Source organism: Chinchilla lanigera, unplaced genomic scaffold, assembly GCF_000276665.1.
Source record: "Chinchilla lanigera isolate Chin_1 unplaced genomic scaffold, ChiLan1.0 scaffold00026, whole genome shotgun sequence".
In the NCBI taxonomy this organism is placed as follows: domain Eukaryota; kingdom Metazoa; phylum Chordata; class Mammalia; order Rodentia; family Chinchillidae; genus Chinchilla; species Chinchilla lanigera.
In genome coordinates, this window is record NW_004955427.1 from 19,076,996 (window position 1) to 19,091,544 (window position 14,549).

Below are 14,549 nucleotides of genomic sequence, written 5' to 3' on the forward strand. Positions count from 1 at the left end.
CAAAGCCAGGGAAGGATGTCGTGCAGAGCTCAGTTGGAAGCTGGCGAGTTGTTCCATGAGTTCAGGGCCCAGCTGTCCTGGGGGTGCGGCCCAGAGTCTAGTGATGAGACTAGCAAGAGCCGGTGTGGTGAGACTGTGCAGGACTTCACAGGCTTCACACTGCAGCTTGGACTCTACAGTGTCGGTAATGAGGGACCGTGAGAAGTGTTTAGGCAGGAGAATAACACAGTTGAATCTGTTTCCCAAAGACAGACTATAGTACCTGTCCGTAGGATTGAAAGAGGAAACAGAACTAAAACCATGCTCCCTGAAATGAATTTGAAAATGAAATAATACTAAAATAATTCCTTTGAACCTGGAGAGAAAAAGAGAAGTATTAACATGCTTCCCCCCGTTTTCCTCTTGTTCTCCTGGGAAAAGGTTCTGCTCAAGTTCTCCATGGGGCCAAATGGGTATGACTTCTATCTAGCAAGTCCTGAAGGTTCTAGAAATGTTTTGAGCTAGATAATGGCTTAGTTTCCTGAAAGACAATTCTCTTTTGGACTTACATGTTGCAATTTCTAACAGTAAGCAAAAGTTGCATTACTTATAGTATCATTTTATGCATGTGAATAATAAAGAACCAAAAGATACGGACAGTATGCACCAGAAATAAGTATTTCTCCAGATACCAAAAGCAAGGCAACAAAGGAAAAAAACAGATGAATTGGACTTCATTAAAATGTAAAACTTCTGTGCTACAGAGACTATAAATATGCACAAGGTTTATGTCAACTAAGAATTAAAATTAAATAAAAATTGTTTAAAAAGTGAAAAGACAACCCACACCATAGAAGAAAATATTGGCTAATCATATCTCTGTAAGACCTACTATTCAGAATATATAAAGAACTCTTATAATGCAACAAAAATGGCAAGGACACTAAAAGTGGACAAAGGAGCTGAACAGATATTATCCACATAAGATCTACAAACGGCCAATAAGGGCATGAAAAGATGTTCAACATTATGAGTCACCAGGGAAATGCAAATCAACACCATAATAAACACCAGTTCACCCCCACTAGGATGACTATAATAAAAAAATAATGGACAAGAAGCATTGGCAAGTTGGTGAAAAAAACTGAAGCACTTCTATTTGGCTGGTGGGAATGTCAGATGGTACAGATGCTTTGGAAAAGTTTGGCAGTTCCTCAAAAGTTTATACAGAGTTATCATATGGCCCAGCCACTCCACTCTCAGATATATTACCAAAGAAACTGAAAACATATGTCCACACAAAAGCTTGTGCAGGAAGGTTCATAGTGGTGTTAGCGAAAGAGTGGAAACCACTCAAATTTCCATCGGCTAAAAAGTAGAGAAGTGAAATGAGGAATTTATCTGGAATTTTGTTTGGAATATTATTTAGCCATAAAAGTGAATGAAGTACAGACACATACTATAACATGAATGGACCTTGAAAACATCAGGAACAGTGGAAGAAGCCAGCCGCAGAGGTCACATACTCTAAGGGTCCGGTTATGTGAACTGTCTAGAACTTGCAAAGCCGTAGAAACAGGAAGTGGCTGGGGGGTGAAGAGGGGTGGTCAGTGACTAAGAATGGGTGTTGGGTTTCAGGGCGGGGAATGTTCTGGAATTAGTATGATGATCGTTTAACTTATAAATATACTAAAAATAATGTCATGGTACACTTTGAAAAGAGGAGATTTATGGCATTTGAATTATGTCTCAGGTTTTAAAATTTGCGTTTATAAAGAAAAACTTTTCTCCAAAGAAGACAAGCTAAAGTTCCAAAGTATTCTTAAAAATTTTTCCCTTGCAAAATTAGAAAGTAGTTCATCTGTTCTTCTATGAATAGAAAAATGTATGCTGTACTTTTTAAAATAAATACTATAAGTTTTCAGATTTTCCTGTATACTAATTAGGTCAGGGGGAAGTTAAAAACAGCTGAAGGAGAACCAGAGAGAAATCGGAGTGGACATCTTCTCTAGACAGGGAGCGCAGCGCAGAGGCTGGAAGGAGCAGGAACAGAGATGCAGGGGTAGGAACAGAGACCCAGGGGAAGTGATGAGCTGCTGCACAGATGGCACAGGAAGGGGCTGCAGAGTCTGAAGCCACAGGGTGCCATTGTGACTTTTTTTTCTTCCGGTACTGGGGATTGAACCCGGGGCCTTTGAACTAAAATACATCCCCAGCTCTTTTTAATTATTTCCACTTTCAGACTTGAGGATCTTACTAAGCCACTGTGTTACCTAGGATAGACTTGAACTTGCAATCCTCCTGCTTCAGCCTCCCACAATGCTAGATTACAAGTGTGCACCCCCATACCTGGTTTCACGCATAGATTCTTGTGCGGGAAACACCTAGGAAGTTCTGCACTGATGAGCCAGAATAAGGAAGGACTCTATATCTTTTCTGGACCAGTCTCCATCACCCAGCCTAGTGTCTCTGAGGAGGTCTTGCATGCATATCAGCCCGTGTGATTGCTGAGTCATATCCTTGTACACAATGCAGCATTAGACTTTAGAGTACTTTGAAGGTCAGAAATGCAGGGCCAGAGAGAGAATGAAATGCAGATCAAACTCCAGAATGATTGCCTGTTTCCTTAAAGCACAAATGCAATTTAATGCACTGTGGGAGGATGTGCTGCATGATGTGAATGACTAAATAGACTTGTGCTTGCTCTAATCTCAGCTTCCAGATCTGATCAGATCCCAGCCAGTGGGAAGGGAGACAGTCCATCGAGTTCATGTTACGATGGGGTTGCAGGAGGCTCAGAGAAATGACCTGACTGCTGGCATTTTCTGCTCTAGACCCTTGGAGAGGTTAGAAATTGAGCAGTGACCCACATTATTAGTAAGTGCAAAATGTCTTAGATCAAAGCAGAAAAAGGACTTGATCATGCTTCCTAGACTGTAAAGTTGAAATCAAAGGCAAGGGTTTTCTTTTCCATCAGGAACCACCTCAAGATGTATTTTGCACTTGGATTAAAATTTCACTTCTAAAATTGCTGATCCAAGGGGAAAAAAAAAAAGAGGGGAAACAATTGGAAGAGGCTGTAATACGATATCATATACTCCTCTGGAGGAGGAGACTCAGAGTTCTTGGGCTCCGGATAAATCCCACAGAAGTAGCTCTGAGATGCCAGCATCACTCGTTCTCATGCCTAAGTCGACAATGGAAGCTTTCTTTCCATCTGTCACTACTCAGCTATTTTGTATCAAGCCACTACCCTGTCAAGAATCCCAGGGTGTCCCCAATCTGGGTGGACCTTAGAACAATAGTCTAAAGAATTCTGACTTTGAGAATAAACTCTTACTAGCTCCTTGATGCCCTTGGTGTGGGCTGCAGGTTTGCATTCCCGCATCACCTGGGAATTTGTTACACATGCGAATTCCACCCATGTTCCTACTGAGTTGGAATAAGCATATTAACAGATCCCCCAGGTGATGTTTATGCATATCAGCGTTTGAGAAGCTCCGGTCTAGATGAGTGGCTTTGCAACCCTGAAGTGCCCCAGAATCACCTGGAAGATCTGGGCTGGGGCACCTGGTAGGAACCCTAGCCTGAGACCCACTGCGCTAGATAATTCCGCGGAGGTGCCGTGACTCCCTTCCCGTTAGGCACCATAATGGAGAGTCCCACACCTTCCACCGAAGCCCAAGATGAGAATCCAGGAAAGCTAGTGCTCCCCAGGGACTGGGACCAGGCCCCCCTCCCTCAGGTTGTTTTAGTATTGCCACCTGGTTAAACAGAGCTGTGGACAAGAGGATTCTAAGGCTTCTGTACCGAAGCCAGAGTAAATGGAATGTGTTTTTCCCACCTTTAAAACAAACAGAGCCTGAGGGGTTGCTGCTGAGAGCTATGAAACCAGGAGGTCCCTATCTGAGGACACGCTGGGACAGGTTGGCGACCCTGCACCTGCCCCTTTTCTGGAGTGTTATTTATTTTGTTAATTTATCATCATCATCATCTTTATTACTGGTCTTTTTGAGACAGGGGTTCCCTATGTAGCACAAGCTGGTCTTGAACTCAGGATTCTCTTCTTTCAGCCTCCTCAATGCTGGGACTACAGATGTGTGCCCCCAGGTCCTGCTCTAGTGTATTCTTTATAAAGATTCCCTGAATCCAAGACGTTGGTGGGGAGGTGGGTGCTGGGAGATGGAGCCCAGGGCCTCATGGGTACGAGGCATGAATACTAGTATCTACACACATATCTACTCCATGAATGCTTCACCCACGGAGCTGCATCCCCAGACATCCATTCATTTGTTTGTGAGACAGGGTCTTGCTAAGCTGCCCGGGCTGGCCTTGAACTTGCCATAGTCTTGCTTCAGCAGGGATTACAGCAAGGCTCTACCATGCCCAGCAGTTCCAAAACTGTTGTTTTTGAAGCCTCTTTGTAACCGTTCAGAGTTGCCCGGGACAGCACAACAGCCGCATACCTCATGGGGTGTGGAGAACACCTCTCGCCAAGGGCCCTGAGTCTTAGTCCAAACTCTGTTGGATCCCGCTCACTTGTGCTACAAAGATAACACCTACACGCACAGAGACGCCATGAAAGCAAAATGACTCTCCAATAGAAACATTTACCAAAGAAGGTCACGGCAGCCCTGGCCCTCCCACAGAACAGAGATGAGTCCCTCGGATGGGAGGAGGCAAGCTCTGTTTTCACTGAGAACCAAATTATAAATTCATATCTGAGATAAGGGACACATAGAAGTATCAACTGTCACTGTAGAATGACTTTTATGTGCCAGCTGTGCTGCATGTTTACAAATATTACTTCAGCCCTAACTGTGAGGTTGATGTCACTATTGTGTTCATACGGCAGATGTGGAGACAAAGGGAATCACATGTATTTTGCCCAAGGTTACAAAGGCAGTTTGGCATCAAAAACGGTGCTCTCAACCCTAGACTGCACCTGGCTGGTTAAGAACAGCTCCATGTGGGGAAACAGCAGACTCAGTGGACACAACAGGAATTTTAAGGGTGTGTGTGTGTGTGTGTGTGTGTGTGTGTGTGTGTGTGAAGCACTGCAGCTCTGTCTCTCTCTCCATTAATTTGTATGAAGGGAAGAGGCTTGTTCTATGAAACATCCAGTCGCAGCTCTTCTGACTGAAGACAGAGGCCAAAGACTCTCAGCCCCTCTCACCCCGCTTCCGGATATTCACTCCCAGGAAGTTTTGGCCTCTATAGTCTCTGGCCTCAGTACTTCCAATCCCGAGTCTGTGCCCTGACCTCATCCTACCTGGCTCAGCTGAGAAGCCTCTTCCCGGTCACTGCTGGATGGAGGGGCTACTTGGGAATTCTTTCTAGGTTCTCAGCGTCCTGAACAAAGGATTGGACAAGACACACAGAAAAGGCAGTGAGGGTGTACATTCCCTGAAGGTGAAAGAGAGGTACTCTCTACAGGGCGAGACCAGGCCAGTGAACAATCAGATAGCGGCCAGGAGGAGAAGGAAATGGGGTCTTTTGTGCCTGAAATTCCTGACTGGCTCCCCTTCATGCAAATAAGGCGTTAGGATAGTTGTCCTATCAAAAACTCCCTAGGCCTAGTGCCAGTTTTAAACTACCCAGTGGGAAGACTTGGCACCTGACAGATGTAAACAACCAATTAAAAGCAGCACTGTTCTGATTGGTCCTGCAAACAGCCAGATTCAAATGAGGGATTGAAGATACTTTCTCACTGGTTCTTTGTACAGGGCTCCAGAGCCCTAGGGTCACCTTGAGTCCTGTGTTCTGCACGTGTTCTCTGTGTCCTCATGACCTTTGACAGATTCCACCTAGTTGTTTGTCCAGTTTGCTCCAGCTCTGATCTGCTACCTCAGTTGCATGGTAGGAATAGCAGCCACAGAGAAGAGGCTGGGCCCAAACATGGACATGTCTGGAGGGGAGGAGCTGTGGCAAGCACCACCATTGAGGGTGGGCAAAATACTTTTAAGTATGAAAAACTTGATTTAACTCTCTGTTTATTTTTGAGACAGGGTCTCGCTATATTATCTAGGCTGGCTTTGAACTCACTATGTAGCCCAGGCTGGCCTTGAACTTGTGGTGATCCTCCTGCCTCAGCCTCCTGACTGCTGGGGTTACAGGCTTAATTCCTGAAATTACAGTTATTGGAAGACAGCAAGGGGAGAGCATGCTTAGGAAGTGCTATAATAAAGAATTTCCGCCAGGTGTGGTGGTGCATGCCCATAATCCCAGCACTTAGGAAGGCTGAGGTAGAAGGATCTCAAGTTTAAGCCTGGCCTGGGCAATTGAGCAACTTAGTGAAATCATGTCTCAAAATTGAAAACAATTTTTAAAGGGCTGGGGGTGAAGTATGGGCTCTGTGTTCAGTGCCCAGTACCATTTTAAAAACCCAGTTAAATTTGAACACCTGGGATCTACCCACATAAAGGTGCAGTCCAGGTGGAATTGTGTGTAGACGTGAGCATGTGGAATAAGTACTAATGAAGCAGTATGTCTTAGTTACTTTTGCGTTGCTAGGATTTCATCCTAGCACTCACAGGGTAAAGGAGGAAAGGTTTATTTTGGCTCACATCTGTAGAGGGTTCAGTCCATAGACAGCTGGCTCCAAGGCAGGGTGGCATAGCAGAGGAGAAAGTGATCATGGCGTGGCAGGAAGCAGAGAGACATCAAGGGAGAAGGAAGGATATGCATCAGTAAGAGGCATGAAGGGTTTTATTGGGCAGAGTTTAAAGTACATACTCAAAGTTGTGCTGAGGATATTTATGTACTTTGAGGGGTAGAAATCTGTGAATTTGTGAATCTATAGAAAGTTTGGTCTTGATTTATAGGAGAAAAGTGATAGCCTACCTACCCACAGGAGTAGAAATAAGGGCCCATTTCACAGGTGAAAGCACAGCCCATTTTAAAGAAGAATGGCAGGAGCCCAGCCACTGCATTTCTGCCTTATGCCTTACCAACCAAGCTAATTTGTGAACTAAAGTTCTTTAAGGGATTATGAGTGTGATGGGCCTGGAAGAGACATAAATGATGCTTGATAGTGTGGACATGGAGAACCTTGGGTAGCTTTGGGTCCTGAAGTTGTTATCTTCTTCAAAGTACATTTTATTTGTTTCTCTATTTGTTTGAGACAGGGTCTCACTATATAGTTCAGGCTGACCTGGAACTCACTGTGTAGCCCAGGATGGCCTCAAATTCACAGTGATCCTTCTGCCTTAGCCTCCCACATGCTATGATTGCAAGTATGTATCACCATTGCCCAGCTAGACTTTTTAAAAGATAGCAGGCTTTACATCTAATACTTTTATTGTTTTTGTTTTTTTTCCCCCTTTACTTAGTTCCATATGTTTTGAAGAGCTGTGCAGAATTTATTGAGACTCATGGCATTGTGGATGGAATCTATCGACTTTCGGGGGTCACTTCAAACATACAGCGGCTAAGGTAAGAGAAAAGAACCCCGGAGAATTCTCCCATGACCTCCTCTGCCCACCCCTCTGTTGGCAGGGGCAGGAGTGGCAAAACCCTGAAGGGAAGAGAGCGGGCAGTAGAGTTAGATGGCTGATTGTTAGTAGAGTGAGAAAGCTCTCCCACCTGCTGTGATTCTTTCCAACAAAAGCTCCTTTGGACTTTTAACCTGGTTTTTCTCTCACTCCAGGTTTATCTTCCTGGGGAGGGAGGATTTGATTTAAAGCAAATGATCTAAGTTATAATTATTCAGCTCTCAGAACTCCGAGGTCCTCGGGAGCTTTCCTGTGGGCACACACTGGACATTTCATCTAGTTGAGGAATTGGAGGTCTCATGGTTGCTCATTTCTCTGACTGATGCTAGTATTTCAAAAGTTATGGATAGATGAACCATCTCCAGTTCTAAGGATTTACCCTAAACATTTGCACAAATTTTCTATCATTTCTACCCTTCACACACATATAAAATTAAGACAGCAAAAACCATTACCCAAAACAGATACATTGGGGGAAAAGAGAAAGAATATAAAGTATACTTTTCTGTGACTAAAGGAATAGGTTTATGTGTTTTGCATATCACTTTTAGCACCAAAAGAACATTACTCATTTTTTAAAATATATTATCTTCTTTATATGTACACTTTAAAACAATCAAAACATTATCGCAAAGTTAGTATGTAAAATTTAATAGAGGATGCTGATAGTTCATTTTCCATCTTCCTCCTATTTGCTTTCTGCCTTGCCCCTTCCAATCTCACTTGCACTTACATTATGCCAAAGGAATAAAACTTGCTTTTGCTCCCAGGGAAGTGGTGGCTGTTGAGAAAAAAAATGTATGTTGTAGACATAGATTTTAATGATTCTGCGCATTTACATAACTCCACTAATTTACCAGTGTGCCATCTTTTAGGGTGTATTTTTGTCCAGCCCTGGGCATAGACTCCAGGGCCTTACACGTGCTAGGCAAGGGCTCAGCTGCCTCCAACAGTAAACATCTTTCTGGCTAATTAATGGCTCTGAAATGTCCGATACAGAGATGGTATCTTGCAAAGATACCTCAGTGGAGGCAAATTCTTTTTCATTTAAGGACTGGCCTTAGCCTTGGGGAGAGAAATTTTAGGGTAAATAAATAAGCTCGAGATTGTTCTTCTGCTTCCTTAGAAAATCACATGCCTGGCCAGGTGCAGTGACACACACCTGGATCCCAGCACTCTGGGAGGCTGAGGCAGGAGGATTGCAAATTTGAGCCCAGCTTGGGTAAGTTAGTGATTAGGGAAATCCTGTCTCAAAATTAAAAAATTTTAAAACAAGAGCTGGGGCTGTTGCTCAGTACAAAGGCCCTAGGTTCAATCCCCAGCACCAGAAAGAAAAAGGGGCAGGGCAGAGTAGCAAGCTGTGAGTTCACAAAGCCAGGGCATAGTTCTCTTTCCAAGGCCACATCCAGCTGCCTGAGATTTGGGCAGTATGGAGGAGCCCTGCGCTTTCGCATAGAGGCAAGCACCACCGTGTGCAGTGGGCGCAGGCTCTTTCACAAACGCTGTTCTGAGTCCTGTTGACCTTGGCACCTACTCACTGACCATGTGAATACTCTCAAGAAGCCCAACTTCCCCATGAGAGCTCAACTCTGTCATTTATTAAACAGATGTTTAACTTGAGGCAGTGGAATGGAAGTGTGTTCTAATGACCACCCCAGCATCAGCTGGTGTTCCCAGATGTCCCAATACACCTTTCTGAAGGCATTTCTAAGCTCCTTTCCCCTGTAGAAGTCACCACCAGGCAGCCTCCAGGGCCCCAAGGAGCATCGGAGAGGGCTGATCAAAGCTCCCGGTCCTGGGGTTTGAAACTCCAGATACAACAAGTGCGTTGCGGTTATAATATATGGATATGCACGGGGTCAACCTCACTCGCCCTGGTTTCCGTCTCTCTTGTACGAAACAGAATTTCATTTTGAGCAATGTTTTGGAAAAACTGCCATCTCAGTAGCCTTTTCTGAGCAGCAGTGTAAACCGTTTTCCTATTTCCCCGATGTTCATAATCAAGGCAGTAATTTATACAGCGCACAGAGAATCCACGTGTAGATGAGCTGTATGCCTTTCTACTCACAGCCGATTTTTGCAAAGAAGACTGATGCCTAAAGTGGGAGTATTTCCGCAGCTCCCTGGTGCCCTAGCACAGTCAAGGTCAAAAATATGGGGTCTGCACCCTTTAGCTGCCTGCAGCAGAGGCGCGGAAGTCGCGCTCCTCCCTGGGACCTCACGCCTCCGTCTGTGTCATTTCAGGCAGGAGTTTGGCTCTGATCAGTGCCCCGACCTGACCAGGGAAGTGTACCTGCAGGACATCCACTGCGTGGGCTCGCTGTGCAAGCTCTACTTCCGGGAGCTGCCCAACCCCCTGCTGACCTATGAGCTCTATGAGAAATTCACGGTGAGCTGTGGGTTCCGCGAGGGTTGTGGGGGGAATCCACGGTGGGCCAAGGAGTGTTTCCGCACTGAAACGACCATACTACTCCTTATCTTTTCCGAATTTTAGAATTATGGGTTTTTTTTTTTTTTACTTTTATTTGAAATTTATTGTAAATTCTTGGCATAGTTCGAGTTGGATACAGATGGTGAGCTTTAAAAGCTGGTGAAATGATCTGCATGTTCATCCCGCCGAACATGCCTCCTTGAATAGGGAGAAAACTGAGAACCAGAGAAGTAAAAGGACTGGCCCAAGGTCACACAGCAGAAGTAGGATGGGAGCAGAGACCCTGCTGCCACACCCACGGCTGAGTCATTTTTATCAGGTTTTATCTTCTGTGTTTCTGCTGGGGTGTGGGGGAAGAGGTAAGCAGGAGACAAAGGAGAGGGAACAAGTCAAGAGGATAGGTGGGCAAGTTGAGGAAAGAAAAGAAATGCGAAAAACAGCCGAGGACCTCCACGGGAGCGCGGGGCATAGCAATGGGCACCTGTGGGTAAGCAACAGAGAGAACCAGGGCTTAAGGGATATCAGGACAGATAGCATTAAAAATAGGGCTTGAAGCCACATGCGGTGCTGCATATCTATAATTACAGCTACTTTAGGAGGCTGAGGCAGGAGGATTACAAATTTGAGTGGAGCCTGGACAGTTTACCAAGACAGTAACAACAAAATAAATAATAAAAAGGCTGGGGACAGAGCTCAGTGGTAGACGCTCGCCTAGCATGTGTGAGGCCCTGTGTTTGATCTCAGCCCCCTCAAAAAGAAAAAGAAGAAAAATAGGACTGGAACTCCTGGCTGCATGAGTGCAAGTATAGAACAGGCAGAGTGTTAGGTTTAACCAAAGTCGGGCTCACTTAGCAAAAGGGGAATGTGAGAGTACATCAGGGCAGTTGAACTAATCAGTCATGGAACTCAGTCTGGAAATGAGCGCATTAGGCAGATGAGTAACAGTGAAAAACTAGATCAAGAAAGTGCCCATCCCAGTGAGGCCACAAGAATGAGAGAACTTTGGAAATTGAGGCTGTGGAGGTGTCACAATTAACTTGTAAAGGATCAGATCTAGGCTTTCGGGATAGGAAGGGATTGGTCTCATGGCTTCTGTAGTAAACTTATTTTGAGTATATGAAAGGTTTTTCAACTTGAAATGATATAGGAATAAATGAATATTACTTCTTAGAAATTGGGCTTGGGTTGTTAAAAATATAATGAATCCTTGGCATGGTGACACATGCCTGTAATCCAACTACTTGGGAGACTGAGGCAGGAGGATCACAAATCCAAGGTCAGACTGGGCAACTGAGTGAGACTCTATATCAAAATAAAATTTAAAAAGGGATGGAGATATAGATCAGTGCTCCCCAAATCCAATTCCCAATACTAAACACACACACACACACACACACACACACAGAGGAGTTTTCAGTGACATAGGAAAACATAATGATAATGGAAAAAAGCTCAGATACACAATTGTATATTAAGAAAGAATTAAAAAGGAAAATGCTCAAAATACTAACATGTCTTTCAATGATGAGATCACAGATGGTTTTTCTTGCCTTTTTTCTTGACAGGGCTTTACTAGGTAGTGCAATCTAGCCTTGAACTCGCTTGTGTAGGCTAGCCTCAGACTCATGGCATTCCTCCTGCCTCAACCTCCTGAGTGCTAAGATCACAGGAATGTGCCACCACATCTGACCTGCTTCTTTATACTTCTATAATTTCATCTCTCTCTCTCTGTCTCTCTCTCATGCACACACACACACACACACACCTACGTGTCTCTTCCAGTGCTATCTGTCTGATGGTGAACCTTTTGGAGCTTTTGAAGATACAAACAGCCCTCTGTAGCATGTGTGCCACAGGTTGGCCACCACTGCTATAGATCATTGTGTTAGAACATTTGCAGTTGGACACTCTGGCCGTCCTTGCATGTGAATGACTTAGAGCTGTACTGTTTTCCCAATATGCCATGCGCCTTGCTTTCTGAAACCAGGCTCTTACTGATGAACAGTCAGGCTTTTTTCTCGGTATTCTGCTTTCTGTAACAACATTATAAAAACACATAAACCTTTGCACTTTTGTCTGTTACATCTCAGGGAAAAATCATTGAAGTATATTTGCTCAGTAAAGAGTTCTTTTTAAATTTATTTTGGTGGTACTGGAGATGGATCCCAGGGCCTCGCATAGGCTAGGCGAGCACTCTACCACAGAGCCATAGCCTGAGGCCAACCGCCCTTATCGAAAATTATTGAAAATTGCGTTACATACTGTGACTCTCTCCTCCAGAGAGACAAGAATGCCCGTGTTCTTGCCACCTTGCCAATACTGGATGTTTTCAGTTGGTTAAATTATTCGCTAATTTGACTCAACTAAAAGATCTTATTTCTGATTGAATTATGTACCACACGTTCTAGTTTGTTTTCTGCATGGTTGTGATCTTATTATCAGCACACTACTATCCTCTGTGAGTGTGGTAGCATAGAATATCATCATGCTAATGAACTGAATGAGTATGATTGCTTTTAACTAATAGCTCATCCTCTTACAGCGAGAGGGGCACAGGAATTCTCATCTCAAAACTTCCGAAATAGAATTTCTTCTTAGAACTTCTCTACAGACGCAGAATGAAACACACATTTCTGTCTCTTTGCTCTAGCTCTCTGCTGTGCTAATCTTTCTCTCCCAGCAACTGAAAAATACAGAAGCAACAGTTTTCAGCTTGCCATCAGATTTGAAGGAAATTTAAGTGGTTTATTGACACTAAAAATAAAATGGGAATGTTTTGTTAGGACTACTGATTTCTGCATAAGTAGGACCTAGTGAAGTTAACTATGATGCCTAATTTATCATTCAGTAGATTTCTTTGACAACAGTAAGGGATATGATAATATGAGGGAATCCTCAGGGACATGGAAATGTAGCTCTGTTACTCTGTCATGCATGCTCACAATAATTTATTTAAACCAACTTGCACAGCTGCAATAAAATAATATCTCAATGGAATAATAAGGGAATTAGAAATATATTAATGGAATATTATTAGTAATGATAATAGTTGTCATTTACTGAATGCTTATTATATAATAAACTCATTGTAAATATTATCTCATTAAATTCTCAAAATAGTCCTATGAAGTAGGTTTTATTGTCTCCATACAAAGAAGTAAACTGAGTCTCAGAAAGGTTTGTCTGGGATGGTACATCCCAGAGATAAAGACACAAACTCTTTTGTAGCTAGGACCCTACTCCAGGATAAAAATCATGTGTGCACACAAATAGCTGAAGTGCAGATATATTCACGGCAATGTCTTTATAAATCTAAACTTCAGAGTTTATGCCTAACAGTAGAAAATGAACAAAAGAAATGATAAATCCATTGCAGTGGACCCCTGAAATTCATGGGGGTTATGTTCCTAAAGCTCCCGTGAGTTGTAAAAAAAACAAGAATTTCAGATATGCTCAGAAAAATGCCTATAAATACCTATTTTTATAGTTTAAGCCTTAAATATGCTATGTCTCTTGCAGTTATGTAGTTTAATTTAATAAAATACTGTATTTATAAAGCCTTAGAAGGTACAGGGTGTTGTGGTGGCATCTTAAAAACTAAGAACACTGGAGATAGCTACAAGCAGTGCAGCAACCTGTTATGGTGGGTACAGGGCAGCAGCCAATCAGCAGCAAGGAGAACTGAATAACGCTCACGGATTGGCTACTTGCAAACCACCAGCCAAAAAAAAAACCCACTGGAAATTGCGGGTTTTCTGTGAACAATGTTAGGTTCTAAGGAAAAATCTGCAGATGAATGAGGCCAAGAACTATGAACCGCAGCTCTCCAGAGTATACTGTATTTTCAAAACTGTGTATCCAGGAAGGCCGTATTTCTGACAAATATTTACTGGCCACAATATGAAGTTAAATAGGGGAAGGAAAAAAAAAAAAAAAAAAAAAAAAACAGATGCAGCTAAATAGGAAAAGGTGCCAGCACCCACATTTGGTGCTAGAAGGCTCAGGGGAGGCGGTTTCTTCGTGCTTCTTGTGTATATGGTGGTTATTTCTGCATGGTGCAATAAAAGACAACTTTTGCCTCCTGCAGATACCACAGTTTAATTTTCAGTGCATGTATTAGTTTCCCGTGGCTGCCCTCACAAAATATTACTGCAGTGTGATTTAAACGGCAGAAATTCATTCTGTCACAGTTCTTGAGGTCAGAAGTCTGAAACCAGTTTCATTCAGCTGAACTCAAGGTCGCAGCTGGACTCTTGAGCTTCAGAGGCTTTACAAGGAAAGCAGTCTTTGCTTCCCCCAGCCTGAGTACCTTAGCTAGTTCCCGGCGTCCCTCCCCTCTCTGCTTGCGGGCTCGCACTGTCATCTGTCCTGCTAGCTGTGTCAAATCTCCGTGTTCCTCTTACAAGGTTACCTATGACTATGTTTGGAGCTAACCCAGATAACCCCAAATTATCTTCCCATTCAGGGTCCATAGCCCTTGGAGCATAAGACTAATTTTGTCATCAAGGCACATAAATGTGGGTCTGTTATTCTTTAGAATATTTCAACTGATGAATTATTCATTTTAATTTCATGAGTCTTATTATATTAAACATTGAGTACTTAACGGGAAGAAAAACCACAAAAATAAAGTATTAAGATTTTAA

At 43.3% G+C, this 14,549-nt stretch overlaps 1 protein-coding gene across 2 annotated transcripts in view; it reads left to right on the forward strand.

Annotated features, from left to right (window-relative positions):
- Arhgap31 (Rho GTPase activating protein 31) overlaps positions 1–14,549 on the forward strand; it is a 117,291-nt gene that overhangs the window by 57,988 nt on the left and 44,754 nt on the right. For both annotated transcript variants that reach the window (XM_005386442.2, XM_005386441.2), the window contains exons 2-3: positions 7,311–7,413; positions 9,717–9,861. In XM_005386442.2, the coding sequence (XP_005386499.1) occupies positions 7,311–7,413; positions 9,717–9,861 (248 nt within the window). The remainder of the gene's footprint in view (positions 1–7,310; positions 7,414–9,716; positions 9,862–14,549) is intronic.